Genomic DNA, 15,078 nt, shown 5'->3' with positions numbered 1-15,078 from the left:
GTGTCAAATGTGGTGTCATTGTAAAGGGGAATAAAGTAGCTATCCATTGATATGCAACACGATATGAATATGTCGCAAATAATCTGAGATATAGATGCTTGAAAAAAACTTTCCAAACTTTTGTTGAGGAGTTTATAAATAAATCTTAAAATTACTCTACATTACGTGGATAATGTGAAGCAATATAGCGAATTTTCAATGTTTGTGTGTTTGATCTTCTAGTTAGACATTTGATCTCAGTACCTTCACATTACCCAATTAAGTAAAGAATCCATCTACTCGTTGTTTGTTTTTTTAATTTAATCTTACCGTTTGCTCTTTCATTGACCTCCCTGGGTAACCTAATAGACGTATCAACATTGCTCAACTCGTTGTCATCAATAACAGTCTCAATCTGATTCACTTGAAGAAAACCATTGGCATCTGCAACAACCTCATCCCGGAAGGACACGAAGGTAATATCTCGAGATATCTCATTTGATTCTATTGCCACTGTTCTGACCGCAACTCGGGGCTCTGTGGCTTCGAAGTTTCCCTGAGATGATTGAGTAGTAGTGACTTGTTTTTCAAGAGATTTGATGATCTTAGAAGCTGCTAGAGCGTCATCGTCGTCCAGCTCCTCTTCTTCTGCGCCGTTCAGGACATTGTCTATTGTTTTAACAACAGCTTGAGTTACCTAAGGTTAGCAGGAGAAATGGATAGTGTTAACTTTGCACATCATGTTGTAATCGGGTATACGGGTATAAATGCTTCTTGAAATTTTGAGGCCATGTTAACCTTTTGCTAGGCTACGTTACATTAATAAAGATCGTAAGAAAAGTCTGGAAAGTCTATGGTAAGTCCAGAAATGCCTAGAAAAGTACCAGTATATATATAACTATTTATACACTTTACAAAGGTATACCTCCGTAGGTTTATACAGCTGGATCAACATGATAATGTCCCGGATAATGTTTTCTGTTTTTATATATCGTAGTGATAATTATTGCGGTGCTAAAGAGATGAGCGAAAAACATAAAAGATAGTATAAATGTCATCAGTTATGAGTATTATGTCAATGTGCTAAAATAAATAACTTTACCTCTGCAGAGTTAGATTGTACATCAGCAATATTTTCCAAAGTTGTTGCAACAGACTCAATAGCATCATTCTCCAACTGCGTTGTATTGAAGGTCACATCTGCTGTAGCTTCAGCAACCTCTTCCACATTTGATTCCACGACTGTAATCTGTGAAGTTTAAAAATAACAAGTATGGCGGGATTTTAACTACACCTTGCACGAGGTAAATAGTTATCAATTAACTAACTGAGAACTTGTGATAAAAGATGTAAAATAACGCTTCTTGTAAATCCATTATTGAGATTTTAAGGGTACACGAGGTATTCTTGGTCGAAGCAGCCAAAAATTATAAATAAATTTTCATTATCGTAATTAATATATTATTGAAAAACAACACTTTGATGTTTTGCAAAAGTTCATTATACAAATTATATACTTTGAAAACTTGCTTGATCTATTGTTGTTAATGAGTTATGTACGTTTTAGAAAAGTGTTGTTGTTTCAGCCATCTTTACAACATAACTCAAGAATCACAGGACCTACAAAAGTATATTGTGATACTTGAATACTCTTTATGAAATGATTAATGCAATTTTTGTCAAATCTCCCTACCATTCGCAAGATGCTGTGAACTACCAAATCGCAACAGTTTAAAATAGTTGCTAACCTTAAATGATTTGTATGAACATGGTTAATTAAATAAGATGATTAGTATTTTGTCAATCATTTTTGTGTGTTTTTTATTCCTTTGTTTGCTACGGCTGCATATGCATACGAACACGTCATTATACCAACACAAATATTTTGATATTCTCGGAGCCATTTTGAATATTATAATAATAAGAGCAAATGCCACTGCTTATCATCAGCATTATTTCTTCATCAACGTCTGCTTCTTCGCCCTATTCATATTGATATCGTAAAGAATAATGCAATATAGACCACAAAGTGTGCTCGAGAGGTACACATACCAGCATAAGATCCAAGATGTCCACAGTATCTCTACTCTCCCCGCAGGACACAATCTCCGGTTCTAACCATCGTGCACCCTGAATAGATTCATCCAGCTCACATTCACGGTTGGCAATAGGTAAACCAGCTGTAAAAAGAAAACGCAGAGCTCTTTAAGATAGATATACGACATTGTCGAAATATGTATAAGCCTACATCAAGAATATGCGTTTGCGACACTCTCCACTTGTTTTGGGTTGGAAGTTATCCCAGAAACCTTTCACTGTAAATTATTATAGGAAGGTTTTATAACTTCAAACAAAACATAACCACAAATATGATCAATTAACCTTTCAGAGGACAAGGGACAATCCCCTCGTGTGACTCTTTGAGGGCTATGATTTTTCAGCGGGCCAGAGCCACCCACCAGTTCTTCATTGGGCAAAGGACAATCTACTTCAAACGGCTCTTTTCAGAGCAACCATGCATTTCATTGAGGGAGGCCAATAGCAGCTCAATTTGAGGTCAAGGAGTCTCCCAGTAGAAGTCAGCACTAATTCTGATCACACTTGACGTTGAAAGTCTCAACCTGTATATAGAAATCTAGTTTTCCTGTATATTCAAGCTACCTACGGCTTGGCAACGTAACTTACAGAGAAAAAAGCTTAATTGAATTAATGAACTCTTCGTTTGCTTACCATTAGTGGTATAAACTGAGCATCTCTCCAGGGAGGGAGCTATTCGGTGTATTGGAGTGTTCTCCCATGACAAAGTCCACCCACTGATGTTGGTTTGTATTGATGGACAAATGGCTGCAACAGAAGGACAACAAGATAGGCGATAGTTAAATCTTGGAATATTAGAAGGTCGCGATTTCCAAACGTACGTATCGTACGCCCGTGCATCTATTCAAAATCACTCTCCTGTGACGAGATTTTGAATAGATCTACGTGCGTACGATACGTACGTTTGGAAATCGCAACCTCTCAATATCAAAGGGATAGCAATACAAAATCGTGAGCTAGAAACGTCATGTTAGACAGAAAAAGATGCAATTGAAGAGTTTATGATAGAGAGCTAATAGTACTATGACTACTTCATTGGAATGCTATATAATTAAATTGAATTTCAAGCGTCTATTACTTTGTGAAGTTTAAGATAACAGAGTAGAGGTATAAAAGTGTAGAATTACGTTTGCAGCAAAATGAAGAGAAAACAGGTAAGATATGAAAGAGTTTGAATCAACTAAAACAATGAAATGAACATTGCGACAGTTGAGTGAGATGAATGAGTCGGTTCTTCTGAGACGTGGACGTGGTTGAAATTTAATCTTGGACAGGATGCAGGAACCACCAGACAAGACTTGACTTACTAACAATTTCAAAGAAAACGTGACAAGCTTATTTAGTTTGTAAATTAAAATACATTCCGCCTGTCAGTTCAGTTCAAAAGTTCATAATCTCACCTATTGCAACTGTAATATTAAACTCGCAGATGCCTTCATTGCCCGCGCTATCTTGTACCACATTTTGAATATGATGCACCCCTTCCTGGAAGTAGTCCCCTGGTAGATGAGATCTTTGTACCGGTTCTACTATCCCAATATTGTCCGTAGCGGTTGGTTCATCCCAGTACACGACTGCGCCGTACCGGGCTGTGTATTTGGTGGTGTCATTAGGACAGTTTGTGAACCATGGGGCGACATCGTCTGTGGGCGGAGAAGATGCAAATCGATAACGGATTAGTGATACTTTAGAAGTTATAAAGAACACCCCAATATAACTAATGAGTCGATACAATTCTTCGTAATTTACTCTGCATGGGCGTTTGGTACACTAAATTATTTGTAATTTCATCAGTAAAATAATCTGGTAGCAATTAAATATTAAGAACTGAAATCTACTTATATTTTAAAATACCTGATAAAATATCAATATTAATAGTTTATGTATGTCTTACCATTGACAGTAATAAAGAAGTCGCAATATTCTTCATTGTCTGAGCTATCCTTTGCCTCGTAGCTCACAGGAGTCACGCCAAAACCGAATGATTCACCGGGAACAGAAGAACTGTTAATCCCAAAATCACCAGAGTTGTCGGTAATATTGGGTTCTATCCACGTCACGATGACGTCATGAAGGGTTGGATCCGTCACGTTGATGGTGATATTACTAGGACAGTTTGTAATTACTGGAGGTTCATCATCTGAAATAATTTATTATCAAAAATAAACTTGATCATAGTCATGAAAAGGAGATCCTAACCATGGAACGAAGATATCAGCTGCCTAACTATTTACTGTGGAATTGCAAATGAGTATACACTTGTCTTTTTTGTGTGTGTTTTGCATCCCAACCCAACAATGTCATAATGTCAAATTGTGTTATAGCCAAGAATATTCATCTTCTATTTCTGAACTTTTAAAACTCAGTTTCCATATAATGGAGTTTTATTTCTGAGGATCGGAGCACCAAATAGTTTTATATCATTTACATATATTTACATAAGCTTATATTATAATGTGATATAGAAAAGGTATATGTACCCAGCAATCACAAAACGTTTTCGACATCATTCGCAATAGGTTAGAAAAGGTTGCCAGAAAACGTTTAAATGTCGGCTTATATAAAGGGTATATAAAGGGTATAAACGTTTTCATAACATTAAAAAACATTTTATGATAACTTACTTCAAATATTCTAACATAATGTTTTTTAAGTGTTGACAAAATATTTCGCAAAAATGTTTGCACAAAATATTTTACAATAACATTTTAAAAATATTTTTGTATATTTTTGAAGTGCATTTTCACACAAAACGTTTTAAAAACGTTTTCATGACCTTTATATAACCCGACATTTTAATGTTATTTAAACGTTGTTACCAATACCAAAAACCCAAAATATAACCTGTATAAAACGCTGGGTAAGGGTATAACTTATATACCTTTATGTATGAATGTTTTGACAAAATGATGAAATGGCAAAATACCCCAAATTCCCGGAAAATTTCGTCACTTACCTCGAATAAAAATGGTAAAATTGCAATAAGCCAAATTTCCTGAGCAATCACTGACTTCATATACCATATCATGTCTGCCGATAGCGAATGTACGTTCCGTTGATCCAGTATCAGGTTTGAATGAGACCACGTCACAGTTGTCCCACGCATCAGGCGCTGTCCAGGAAACATCGGCAGAACTTTGGCCAGGTGGCACAGATTGTGTGATGTCTTCTGGACAATAGATGATGTGAGGCTTCTCTTCATCTGAAAGAAAATAATACACAAATATAATAGGAGCTACAAGGTGATATTTCTATCTGGCCAAGTCTACCAATACATGACAAGAGGGCACAACTGACATTTTACCGAAATTGAGTATCCAACAGATGGTTTCAAGCACCTGGTACATACTAGTAATATTATTTCCAACTCCGGTTTCCCTGATCCTAAATCCAGCCCCTTCTAAAATGTGTGTTATCAGTTGCACCATTTTGTCTTGGTATAACATAACTGATATACACAGTTAAAACAGTTGGGTAAATTTTTTATCCAACTTGGGTAAAGTTTTACCCAACCGTTGGGTGCTAAATAATCAACTCCTTTTCTGTTACCCAAACCCGGTTAGGTAAAGGTTACACAGAATTATGGTAAAACCTTATCAATTTGTTGGATAATATATTTTACCAAATGGTATTGGGCAATTATTTTCACATTATTGGGTACTTTTTGTCCATCATCTCTACAGGTACTGCTGCTTGGACGAAATTGTATGCTCAGGTGTATCGACTGTATCGAGGTAGAAACTGTGAATAGATTCGTTTGTAAGAGAATCTTTTTGTAGCCAAACCTTTCCATCTGTTGTATTATATTGTCTTTACCCGATGATGTTGTGTAATTTCCTAATGATATGGGCAATTATTTTACCACATTATTGGCTAGCTTTTGACCATTTGTTGGGTATTGATAAATACAACGAGATACTAAATTTAAAAAAATAGGTATATCTATTATTTATAAGCTTCTACAGTTGTTCAACTTTACGCTGCTTCGATGTCAACTTGGATCATTTGCAAAATGACATAAGGACACAAGTTGTGACTGCCTACATATACTGCCCTCCCATGGCAAAAGGGCACAACTAACACTTTCGTCAAAATTGAGTTATGACTACTGGTCATGCTGGTAGGTCCAGGAACCTAATATCTACATACAGAATATTTAAAATGCTAACACTCTGTAGGATTATGATAATTTGGATTTATCCCAAAAATAACCTGACGGAGAAACTTGTATGAATTAGAATTGAATAGAGCAAATTTATTATCAGTGTTTCAACCTCAGATATCGGCACTTGACCAGTTGAGGAAGACAGTATTTTTTGTCCATCATATGAATTTGTAAGCGCTCTTTAAGCAAAGTAAATTTACAACTGTACTATAACAAAACAGGCGAAAATAGTAACTTTTCGCACAAGATTTGTATGGACAATGTAAGTGTGCTCTTTCATTTAATGACATAAAATATGAAAACTGTTGTAAGTATAACTTGTCAATTGAGGTTTTGACTTTTAAAACCTACATTTTGGTCAAAAATTGTGCGTGAATAGGTTGTTTTCAACAGATTTACCACATTCGCCTTGCTATAAACATTGAATTGCGTCATCTGTTGACGTAATGAAAAAAGGTGTAGAGTAAACACAGACTGTGTTCTCTACAAGGTACTGCTGCTTGGATGAAATTGTATGCTCAGGTGTATCGAGGTAGAAACTGTGCATAGATTCGTTTGTAAGAGAATCTTTTTGTAGCCAAACCTTTCCATCTGTTGTTAGGTATTATATTGTCTTTATCCGATGATATTGTGGATGTTGTGTAATTTCCTAATGGTATGGGCAATTATTTTACCACATTATTGGCTAGCTTTTGACCATTTGTTGGGTATTGATAAACATAACGAGATACTAAATAAAAAAATAGGTATATCTATTATTTATAAGCTTCTACAGTTGTTCAACTTTACGATGCTTGCGATGTCAACTTAGATCATTTGCAAAATGACATAAGGGCACAAGTTGTGACTGCCTACATATACTGCCCTCCCATGGCAAAAGGGCATAACTAACACTTTCGTCAAAATTGATTTATGACTACTGGTCATGCTGGTAGGAACCTAATATCTACACACAGAATATTTAAAATGCTAACACTCTGTAGGATTATGATAATTTGGATTTATCTCAAAAATAACCTGACGGAGAAACTTGTATGAATTAGAATTGAATAGAGCAAATTTGTTATCAGTGTTTCAGCCTATCGGCACTTGGCCAGTTGAGGAAGACAGTATTTCTCAAGGACGGCGGCAACGGAAATATAATGTCGGTTTTACGCACAACAACACAGACTGTAAACATCTCTTCAAAAACTGTTTCCCTAACCGAAATATTAAGTTTAGATTATCAAAAGTCAAAATAACCTATGTTGCCGCAAGCTTCAAGTACGCAATGTTATCTGTGGATAAGTTCCTGTCTTTCACCGATAGAGTCCACTAGACTTCCCACAGAGGAAGCGGTATATTTTGGCCTAGATATAGCTCCCACAACGCATAAGTTTAATATCACTTTATAATATACTTTGACATTCATATATTGCACAATAATCCTAACAACACTTTTAATATCAACTTGTAGGTGTCATTTTCAACTGATTAGACAAAGAAAGTATTTATTATGTTCAACTTGTTGCCTGTTTAAAAAATAAAAATAAATTTTAAGAACAATTCGCCTTTCTCCATTTTGACTTGAAACTTGAAAAGTCCTCGCCCGTCACCCTTAAAGTGTATCCCGACCATGAGCTGCTGAGGTACAATTGTTTGCAAAATCTATGTTCACGTCCGGCCGTTAACCCTAACAGGCCTGAGTGCTACAAGTACTACATGATATATGCATTGCGCCTTCGTGTATCTTACGTAATGTGATGACGCAATCACCCTAAGTGATATATTACGCTTTCGTTGGCCCAGTCAGCGAATGACCCGTGACCGAGTGTCGCCGACATATGGCATGCGAGGGGTCTCGGGTTCGAATCCCACCCAGAGCAAACAACTTTGATTTCTCTCTTTATTCCTTCCTTCTTTCCCTTCCCTTTGGGCGTTAGAGTTAGAGAATAATGCCTCATCACCCGCCCTTAAAATGTACCGGGTCCTCATAATATTTATTGTTACACCATTTAGAATGACTTGCCAGGTTTAGATTTTCAACCTGTTTGATCATTTGGAGACAAGCATACCAGGGCGGTGTTTATGTAAGTAGGGTTCCCAGTGGCGGCGCTACGGGGGGGCAAAGGCGATTAAGGCTAAAGCAGCAGCACGCAAGAAGGCAGCCGCCAGTTTGCCCCCCCACACACTTTTGAGGCAAAACCCCCCCAAATCACGTAAATTTCCACTTTTTGCGGCAATTTTGCGCAAAATTTGCCAATTCCCCGGAAATTCACTTCGCCTCCCCATGCCCACCTAAAAAAAAAAAAATCCTGGCGCCGCCACTGAGGGTTCCTATAACGACACTACTTACAAACGGTTTACGGAGTTTACGTAAAGGGTGTCCCAAAGAACCATATCGTCCGTTTGGGTGTTTTAACGCCACAACTAAACATAACTAAATAACTGGTGTGGTTAATGAATAAATCGACTATTACCACCATTACATACTTTTTGCATTTTGACAATTGAACACACCGTTCGTGAAATATTAGAATTTTACGAAATCCCTCATTTTCAAACCTTTCCATGGATTCAAATATCAATCGATGATCTGTATTCGCAGTGCTCACTTGTTATTAACAGATATTTGACTCCGTGGAACGGGCTGAAAATGAGGTAGTTTCGTAAAATTCTTTTATTTCAAAAACGGAGCGGTCAATTGTCAAAATTCAAAAAGTATGTATCTGATATTCCTCAACCACATCACTTATAGAGTTATGTTTGGTTTATGCGTTAAAATACCCCCAAAGGGACACCCTGTATATACGGTTGGCACCCCTTACACGCCACTGGTATACTAGTCTCAAATTTAATTCAATGGCCTTTTCCCAGCCAAGTCCTTTGATAATTGACTGCAAATCTCACAGAATTGCGTGAAGACCGTTGCTGATGAACCTCCGACATGTCCGATGGCAACTTATCCATGGGTTCATTGACCGGCAAAATAAAACATTATGTCTTTAATAATATTATGATTATCATCATTTCCGTTAATTTTAAACACCATAGGTTAACTTTATAATCTTCCCAAATCAGATCTGCTCACGTGGTAATCCTTTTTAATACTGTTTGCAAAATAAATTTCATCTGTTTGGCATTGCCATAGAAACGGGACATTTTCCTTCCAGTCTTATTATAACGAAATCACCTACAACAATTGGTCTTTGATGAAGCAGCTTTATTTTCTATTTTAAGATCTGGCCTATTTAGGTTATTTTTAAGCTTCACGTTTCCATGATAACTGTTTTGAAAAGATAGATGACTGAAAAATATTCGGAAGCTGGTATCTGGATAATTTGGAGTTCGAGATCTAGTTTGCAAAGTTGAATAGCAAATTAAACTTATCTGATGACATAGTCGGATCTATGAAACTTGTTATGTTTGTGCAACAAACATAATTTATACAACCTTTTTTTTAGATTGTTAGATTTTTCCTGCTTGTTACACTTAAATTCTAATTAAAAAAATCGTAAGAATATCGTACATAGGTTGTCTCGGATGCAACAACTGTCTTTTAAAAATAAATCGATATCCAAGCAGTTCATTTTAAGTTTACGCAGCACTTCTATTAATGAGTTGCATACAGTAAAAGACAAAAATATTCTCCAGATTTAACAGTTAAGCTCTTTTTAAGTAACTAAACACTCCGACCAGACGCCTCCGAGCGCTAGTGTTCGCTAACTTCTGAAATGAATCCGTCTACATGTAGGAAGACACACATGCAACTGATATGCATAACATGATTGAAACAAGTTGTCTCGGATGTATAACAACTGTGTGTTAAAAATATATCAACAAGTTCATTTCTAGTTTATGTAACACGTTTAACAAGAATATGAAGAAGCAGTTGCATTGATAGGTAAAAGATAAAAATAGAGCTGGCATATTATTTCTATTTTATGTAACACGTTAAACTAGAACATGAAGAAGCAGTTGTATAAATAGGTAAAACATAAAAATATAGCTGGCATATTATTTCGCTGCAAATTATTTGGTTTCAAATAGACAAAAACAATTACCACTCGATATTATTTTATAGGTCACATTGGAGAGTTTGCTTTATCTGCAAATAAAATGAAATTGGGCTATTCCATTTAAAATCCACACTACCCCTGTGGAAGATTTAGTTAATGTCCTCCACAGAGGGTGTATAGGTTTTGAATAGAATACACAATTGGGTAACTTCTATTTGAAATACTCAAGTTGTGAAAGGTAAAGCCATAATACAAAGTAATACATGGAGAGTATGGGTTTCAAAATGATGAACTCTGACCAATTACATTTGAAAAACATACTCCCCCTGTGGAAGATATTGCCAAAATCTTCCACAAGGGTAGTGTTGATTTTAACTCGAATAACCCAATTATGGTATTTATCATGTTTATTCTCCGGGTTTAAATAATAATGACGCTATTGACATTTTTATTTGTTAACAAAGTGTTTATTAAGGTAAATCAAGTTCACTCGCGGTTTTGATAGTTCAGCTCTTTGTGTAACACTTCAAATGTCGTTTTGGTGTCCTAGGTGTCCAAGTTCAAGTGTACATTGTGAAGAAGTCAAAATTAAATACCGCGTGCACGTCAAAAGCCTTCAGGGCGTCTGATGTTAATGTATTCATAGTATATAACCACGTCATACACTATAGCAAGCAGGGCGCGAACCAATCAGGGCAAACGTTAGAGAAATTATACAAGGTGTGTAAATGTGTGCATTGCACGGGCGCGCACTCGACGTAAGCCTACTGCACGCGGTGCTTTCGGACGAGTTCATTTTTCTTGCGGGTTGATGCATTTATATTAACTAACAGGGAACTTGAGTGTATTGGACGCATTTACATTAAAGCGCAAATGTATTACTAGGGATGCCCACTCTCAATACAGTTTCCACTAGAACGATTTTTCATTTACTGTGTGCGTGCACTCACACACGTATTGTCTATGGAGAAACTGATCGATACAAGAAATCCCAGGCCTGTTAAATGGCGTACATACTTGTTTTGATCCAAATGTAGGCCTATATCAGGGTGTTTCAAGAAATTCCTGATTCCACCAGAAAACATTAACCAAACTTTTTTCCTGTTTGGTCAGTAAATAGAGAGGACCTTCCTTCATGAAGAGATCAACTTTTTTTAATGAAAAATTTAATGAGATGAGAACTACAACAGGTTGAAGTGACACCATTCCGTGCATCAGGTGTTCAATTTGGAGTGAATCAGACAAGCAAACTTACATACTCATAAAATTTAACTATTTTTGAAGACAAAATGTGTAGGATGTTAAGAAATTTAAGAATGTTTAAGCCTACCGCGGCCCATCTCAAATCATGCACTTCCCCGTGCACTTCTCACTACCATGTCCATTTCATATGCTATCCATCATGGCTTCCATGCACAAACAGTGTATTGCTCAATGTAGTAAAGATAACCTTTGAGTTGGAGCAAATTTCTCAAAATTGGTAGTGATTAATGTTACCAAACTTATGCCATGATGAAATATAATAATTTTTGAAGATAAAATGTGCTGACCTTAAAAGATTGAACAATGTTTAAGACTACCGCTTTTCATTTGAAATAATGCACTTATTGTTCATCTCCTCTATGGAGATATTTTCCATGGCGGCCATCTATGATCATGTTTGAGGTTTCACCAAACAAACCATGGGTTTTGAGGTCTTATATTTTTTGTTGTATGTCAACAAAATCGATTAAATTTTCAGGGTGATCTTATTTTCATGTTGTTATAAGCAAATATGTGACCCCTCGGCACAACTGAGCCCGGATGTCGCCAGTGCCACTATTGAGATATGCTCCATCGAACTTAACAATAAACAATAGAAAACAAAGGATTTATTGACTGTTTTATTGATTTTTCACTACGTAAATGTCAAGTACTATAGACATGATATACATCATTTTAAAGCTAATTTCAAGCAGAATATTTTGGTTGAATATCTCAAAAATGATGATTGGCGACTTCAGGGCTCTTTTGTGCCGAGGGGTCACATATAATGTTCCAGATAAGCTAGTTAATAAATACATGAAGAAAAAGTACCTTAAAGTTGCACTTTCTGTTTGTATTCCTTTTTGGACTTTAACTTTTTAACATGTTCTAGCAGCATAAAACCGTGACACTCGAAAGGCCATATCTCTGGAATGAAACGTCCGATTAAGATTATTTAAACGCCAAAATGTTTCTTTCATCAATTCCCAGCCAATAAGTTAGGTCTGAATCAATTTAAAAGTACTTCAATTTTTAGTGGACATGCCTAGTATTACTGTGTTCAATAATTTTCTCAAGCAACAACATGAAGGGATATGCATTTGTTAATACTAGCGGTCACCCGTCTTTCGCGGTTCGTAAATGTCATCATGGTCATTTCTGCATGTTGTTACTCTGAAATGTGCAATGTTTTGGCGATACAGCTAGCTTGATATTTTCCAGTCAGTTTTAAGCACCTCTTTCAGATGCCGTGCAAGAAAATAGTCCCTCACTTTTTTCAAAGACATGTTTAACTCTAATTAAGCTATATACCATAGTGGTATTTAACCAATAGCCACAAATTAGTTGCAATAGCGGCCCGTTGAATTATTAAATGAAGAGATGCAGATTCAAAACTTGCACAGTTTCCATTATTACTACATCAATGTTAAAGGTGAATTTACTTTTATTTAACATATTTAATAGGTTAGCATACTTTTGTTACGTTTATGTTGTCGTAGGTAATTACGTCAAAGTTTGTTTATAAATGAAACAAACTCAAGGTTTTCGACCTTCATGTTGGAATCAGTATATTTGTCATAGACCATGTTTAGCAGGATGTATGCCTAAAGTAGCTACCGGTTTTTGTTGTTCTGGAAGTTATTCATTTTCAGGTTCAGGGCAAATTCGACGGGATTGGTGGGCCTGCTGAAAGGCTGAAAGTGAATGCTGGTGCAAGGTTAGATTAGATGACTGATTTTTGTGATCTTTTTAAAGACAAAAATGCTCCAAAAAATAGGCCAATTTCTCGGAGGAGATGCTAGCCTTGGGTTTTATACGGGGGAGACACATGCTTTTTTCATGTCGGCTTTCAAAATTGCAAAATATCATGCGTTATTGCATATTCTATCCAGAAATGATGATCAAAAGGAACATTTAGCCATGTGATTTGCTAGTAAAATGCATGTTCAGACTAATTGGAGCATCCGTATTAGGGCATCCGTATTCTTGGAAACTGCTGTTTTATGTCAAAATTAGGGTATGACATAAAATGGCCGTTTCCAAGAACATGGATGCTCCAAGGCTTTTGCAACTTTACAAAAATGGATTCTTTGGCACCAATAACATATAAAACAACACCAATATCAATAGAATAAGGCATAGAATAATATTTTTGGCCGGCACCTCCTCATTCATTTTTTGGCCGATTTCAATAAAAAAAAAGAGGTGTCAAAATGCTCTGGAGATCATCCTGCATCAAATAAGCTTGAGCCCTAAGGAATCTGAAACATCACCCTTTTTTACCCCTCTTTAACCGACCCCTAATGTAAAACTGTATTTTTATCTTGCTGTATGTTGATGTATTGATGATGCCGGTGTGAGGTGCACCGACGATCCCCCTTGGGGATTTTGTCGGTGGGCCTCTCATTGGTTTTACTCTTAGCATTTTTCTGAAGTTGTTTGCTTGCAGCTGGTCTGCTATTTTATGCATATTATTGTTTGTATAATTCTTAAGTTAAAATCATATATTGTAAATTAAGTTTGGTAGTTTTTAAATCTGTAAAGCGCACTGTGGAATCTGAGATTCACGATGCACTATATAAAATACTGTTTTATTATTATTATTATTATTATTATTATTATTATTATTATTATTATTATTATTATTATTATTATTATTATCCAGTATTGACAAAGAAAACAGTTTGGTATCGAAACGTAAGTGCAATTTATTGGATAGAACCTTTTGATTGGCTACCCATCCAGGTGAATTTATTCAACAAAGTGTAGTGTCCTCTTTTGTTTTCAAGGGTCCCTTGACAACCATACTCACGTCAGCCGTAATGAAATAAACAATTCAGTATCGAAGTTACGTAATGTTACTATGTCAACGGGATCACGCGCTTGAGTTATGAACCACGATCGAAACAATCACCACACAAAGTATATGGCACTTGAAGGCATATCAAAATAGCGTGATCCGGTAACCAAGAGAATTACGTAACCACTTCGATGCTGAATAAGGATCTGACCAAAACAAAAATAAATAAAAATACCTTTAGCACCCACATGGCGAGTATTAGAAGGTTAATTATGCATTTTGTAATGGATGCACCCACACTTGACGCAACAAGTTTTGGTAGGCATGGCATAACCATGATAACCTTAACCTTAAAGTGCAACACCAAAAGCAGTGCAGCGTCTTTTTGATGTTTTAAGTGTACCTTGACAACCATGCAGGTATATCTATTAAGCCATAATAAAACATGGATTGTAATAACAGATGATTACGATCCAGACTAAAAAAACAAACAAACAAACAAACAGATAAACTGTTATGCGGCCCATACACGTTCAATTTTATTGGGCAATATCAAAGATCCGAGATACAAATTCTACCAATGTGCACTATTAATGATCGTGCGTACAGTGCACAATGGTAGATTTTGATATAAAATGAGCCCATATTTATTGGTCGAGCTATGAGTTTTAAAATATTGGACGAGACGTAGTCAGTGGGCGTAAAGCATCCAATTTTATCATTATTATGTTTTGGATCCAATATTATCACAACTTGGATCCATCGAAACATAATAATGTATTATAGGGTCTTTG

The 15,078-nt window shown here is 36.1% G+C and overlaps 1 protein-coding gene across 1 annotated transcript in view; it reads right to left on the bottom strand.

The window, feature by feature from the left end:
* LOC140164323 (uncharacterized) overlaps nt 1-15,078 on the bottom strand; it is a 37,030-nt gene that overhangs the window by 12,341 nt on the left and 9,611 nt on the right. Inside the window, 7 exon segments of the mRNA XM_072187599.1 lie at nt 310-676; nt 1,082-1,228; nt 2,032-2,159; nt 2,710-2,823; nt 3,477-3,719; nt 3,971-4,216; nt 5,033-5,278. Coding sequence (XP_072043700.1) covers nt 310-676; nt 1,082-1,228; nt 2,032-2,159; nt 2,710-2,823; nt 3,477-3,719; nt 3,971-4,216; nt 5,033-5,278 — 1,491 coding nt within the window.

This window comes from Amphiura filiformis, chromosome 11, assembly GCF_039555335.1.
Source record: "Amphiura filiformis chromosome 11, Afil_fr2py, whole genome shotgun sequence".
NCBI lineage: Eukaryota > Metazoa > Echinodermata > Ophiuroidea > Amphilepidida > Amphiuridae > Amphiura > Amphiura filiformis.
Note: the sequence above shows the minus strand (reverse complement) of the source record. Positions and strands in the feature narration are given on the sequence as shown.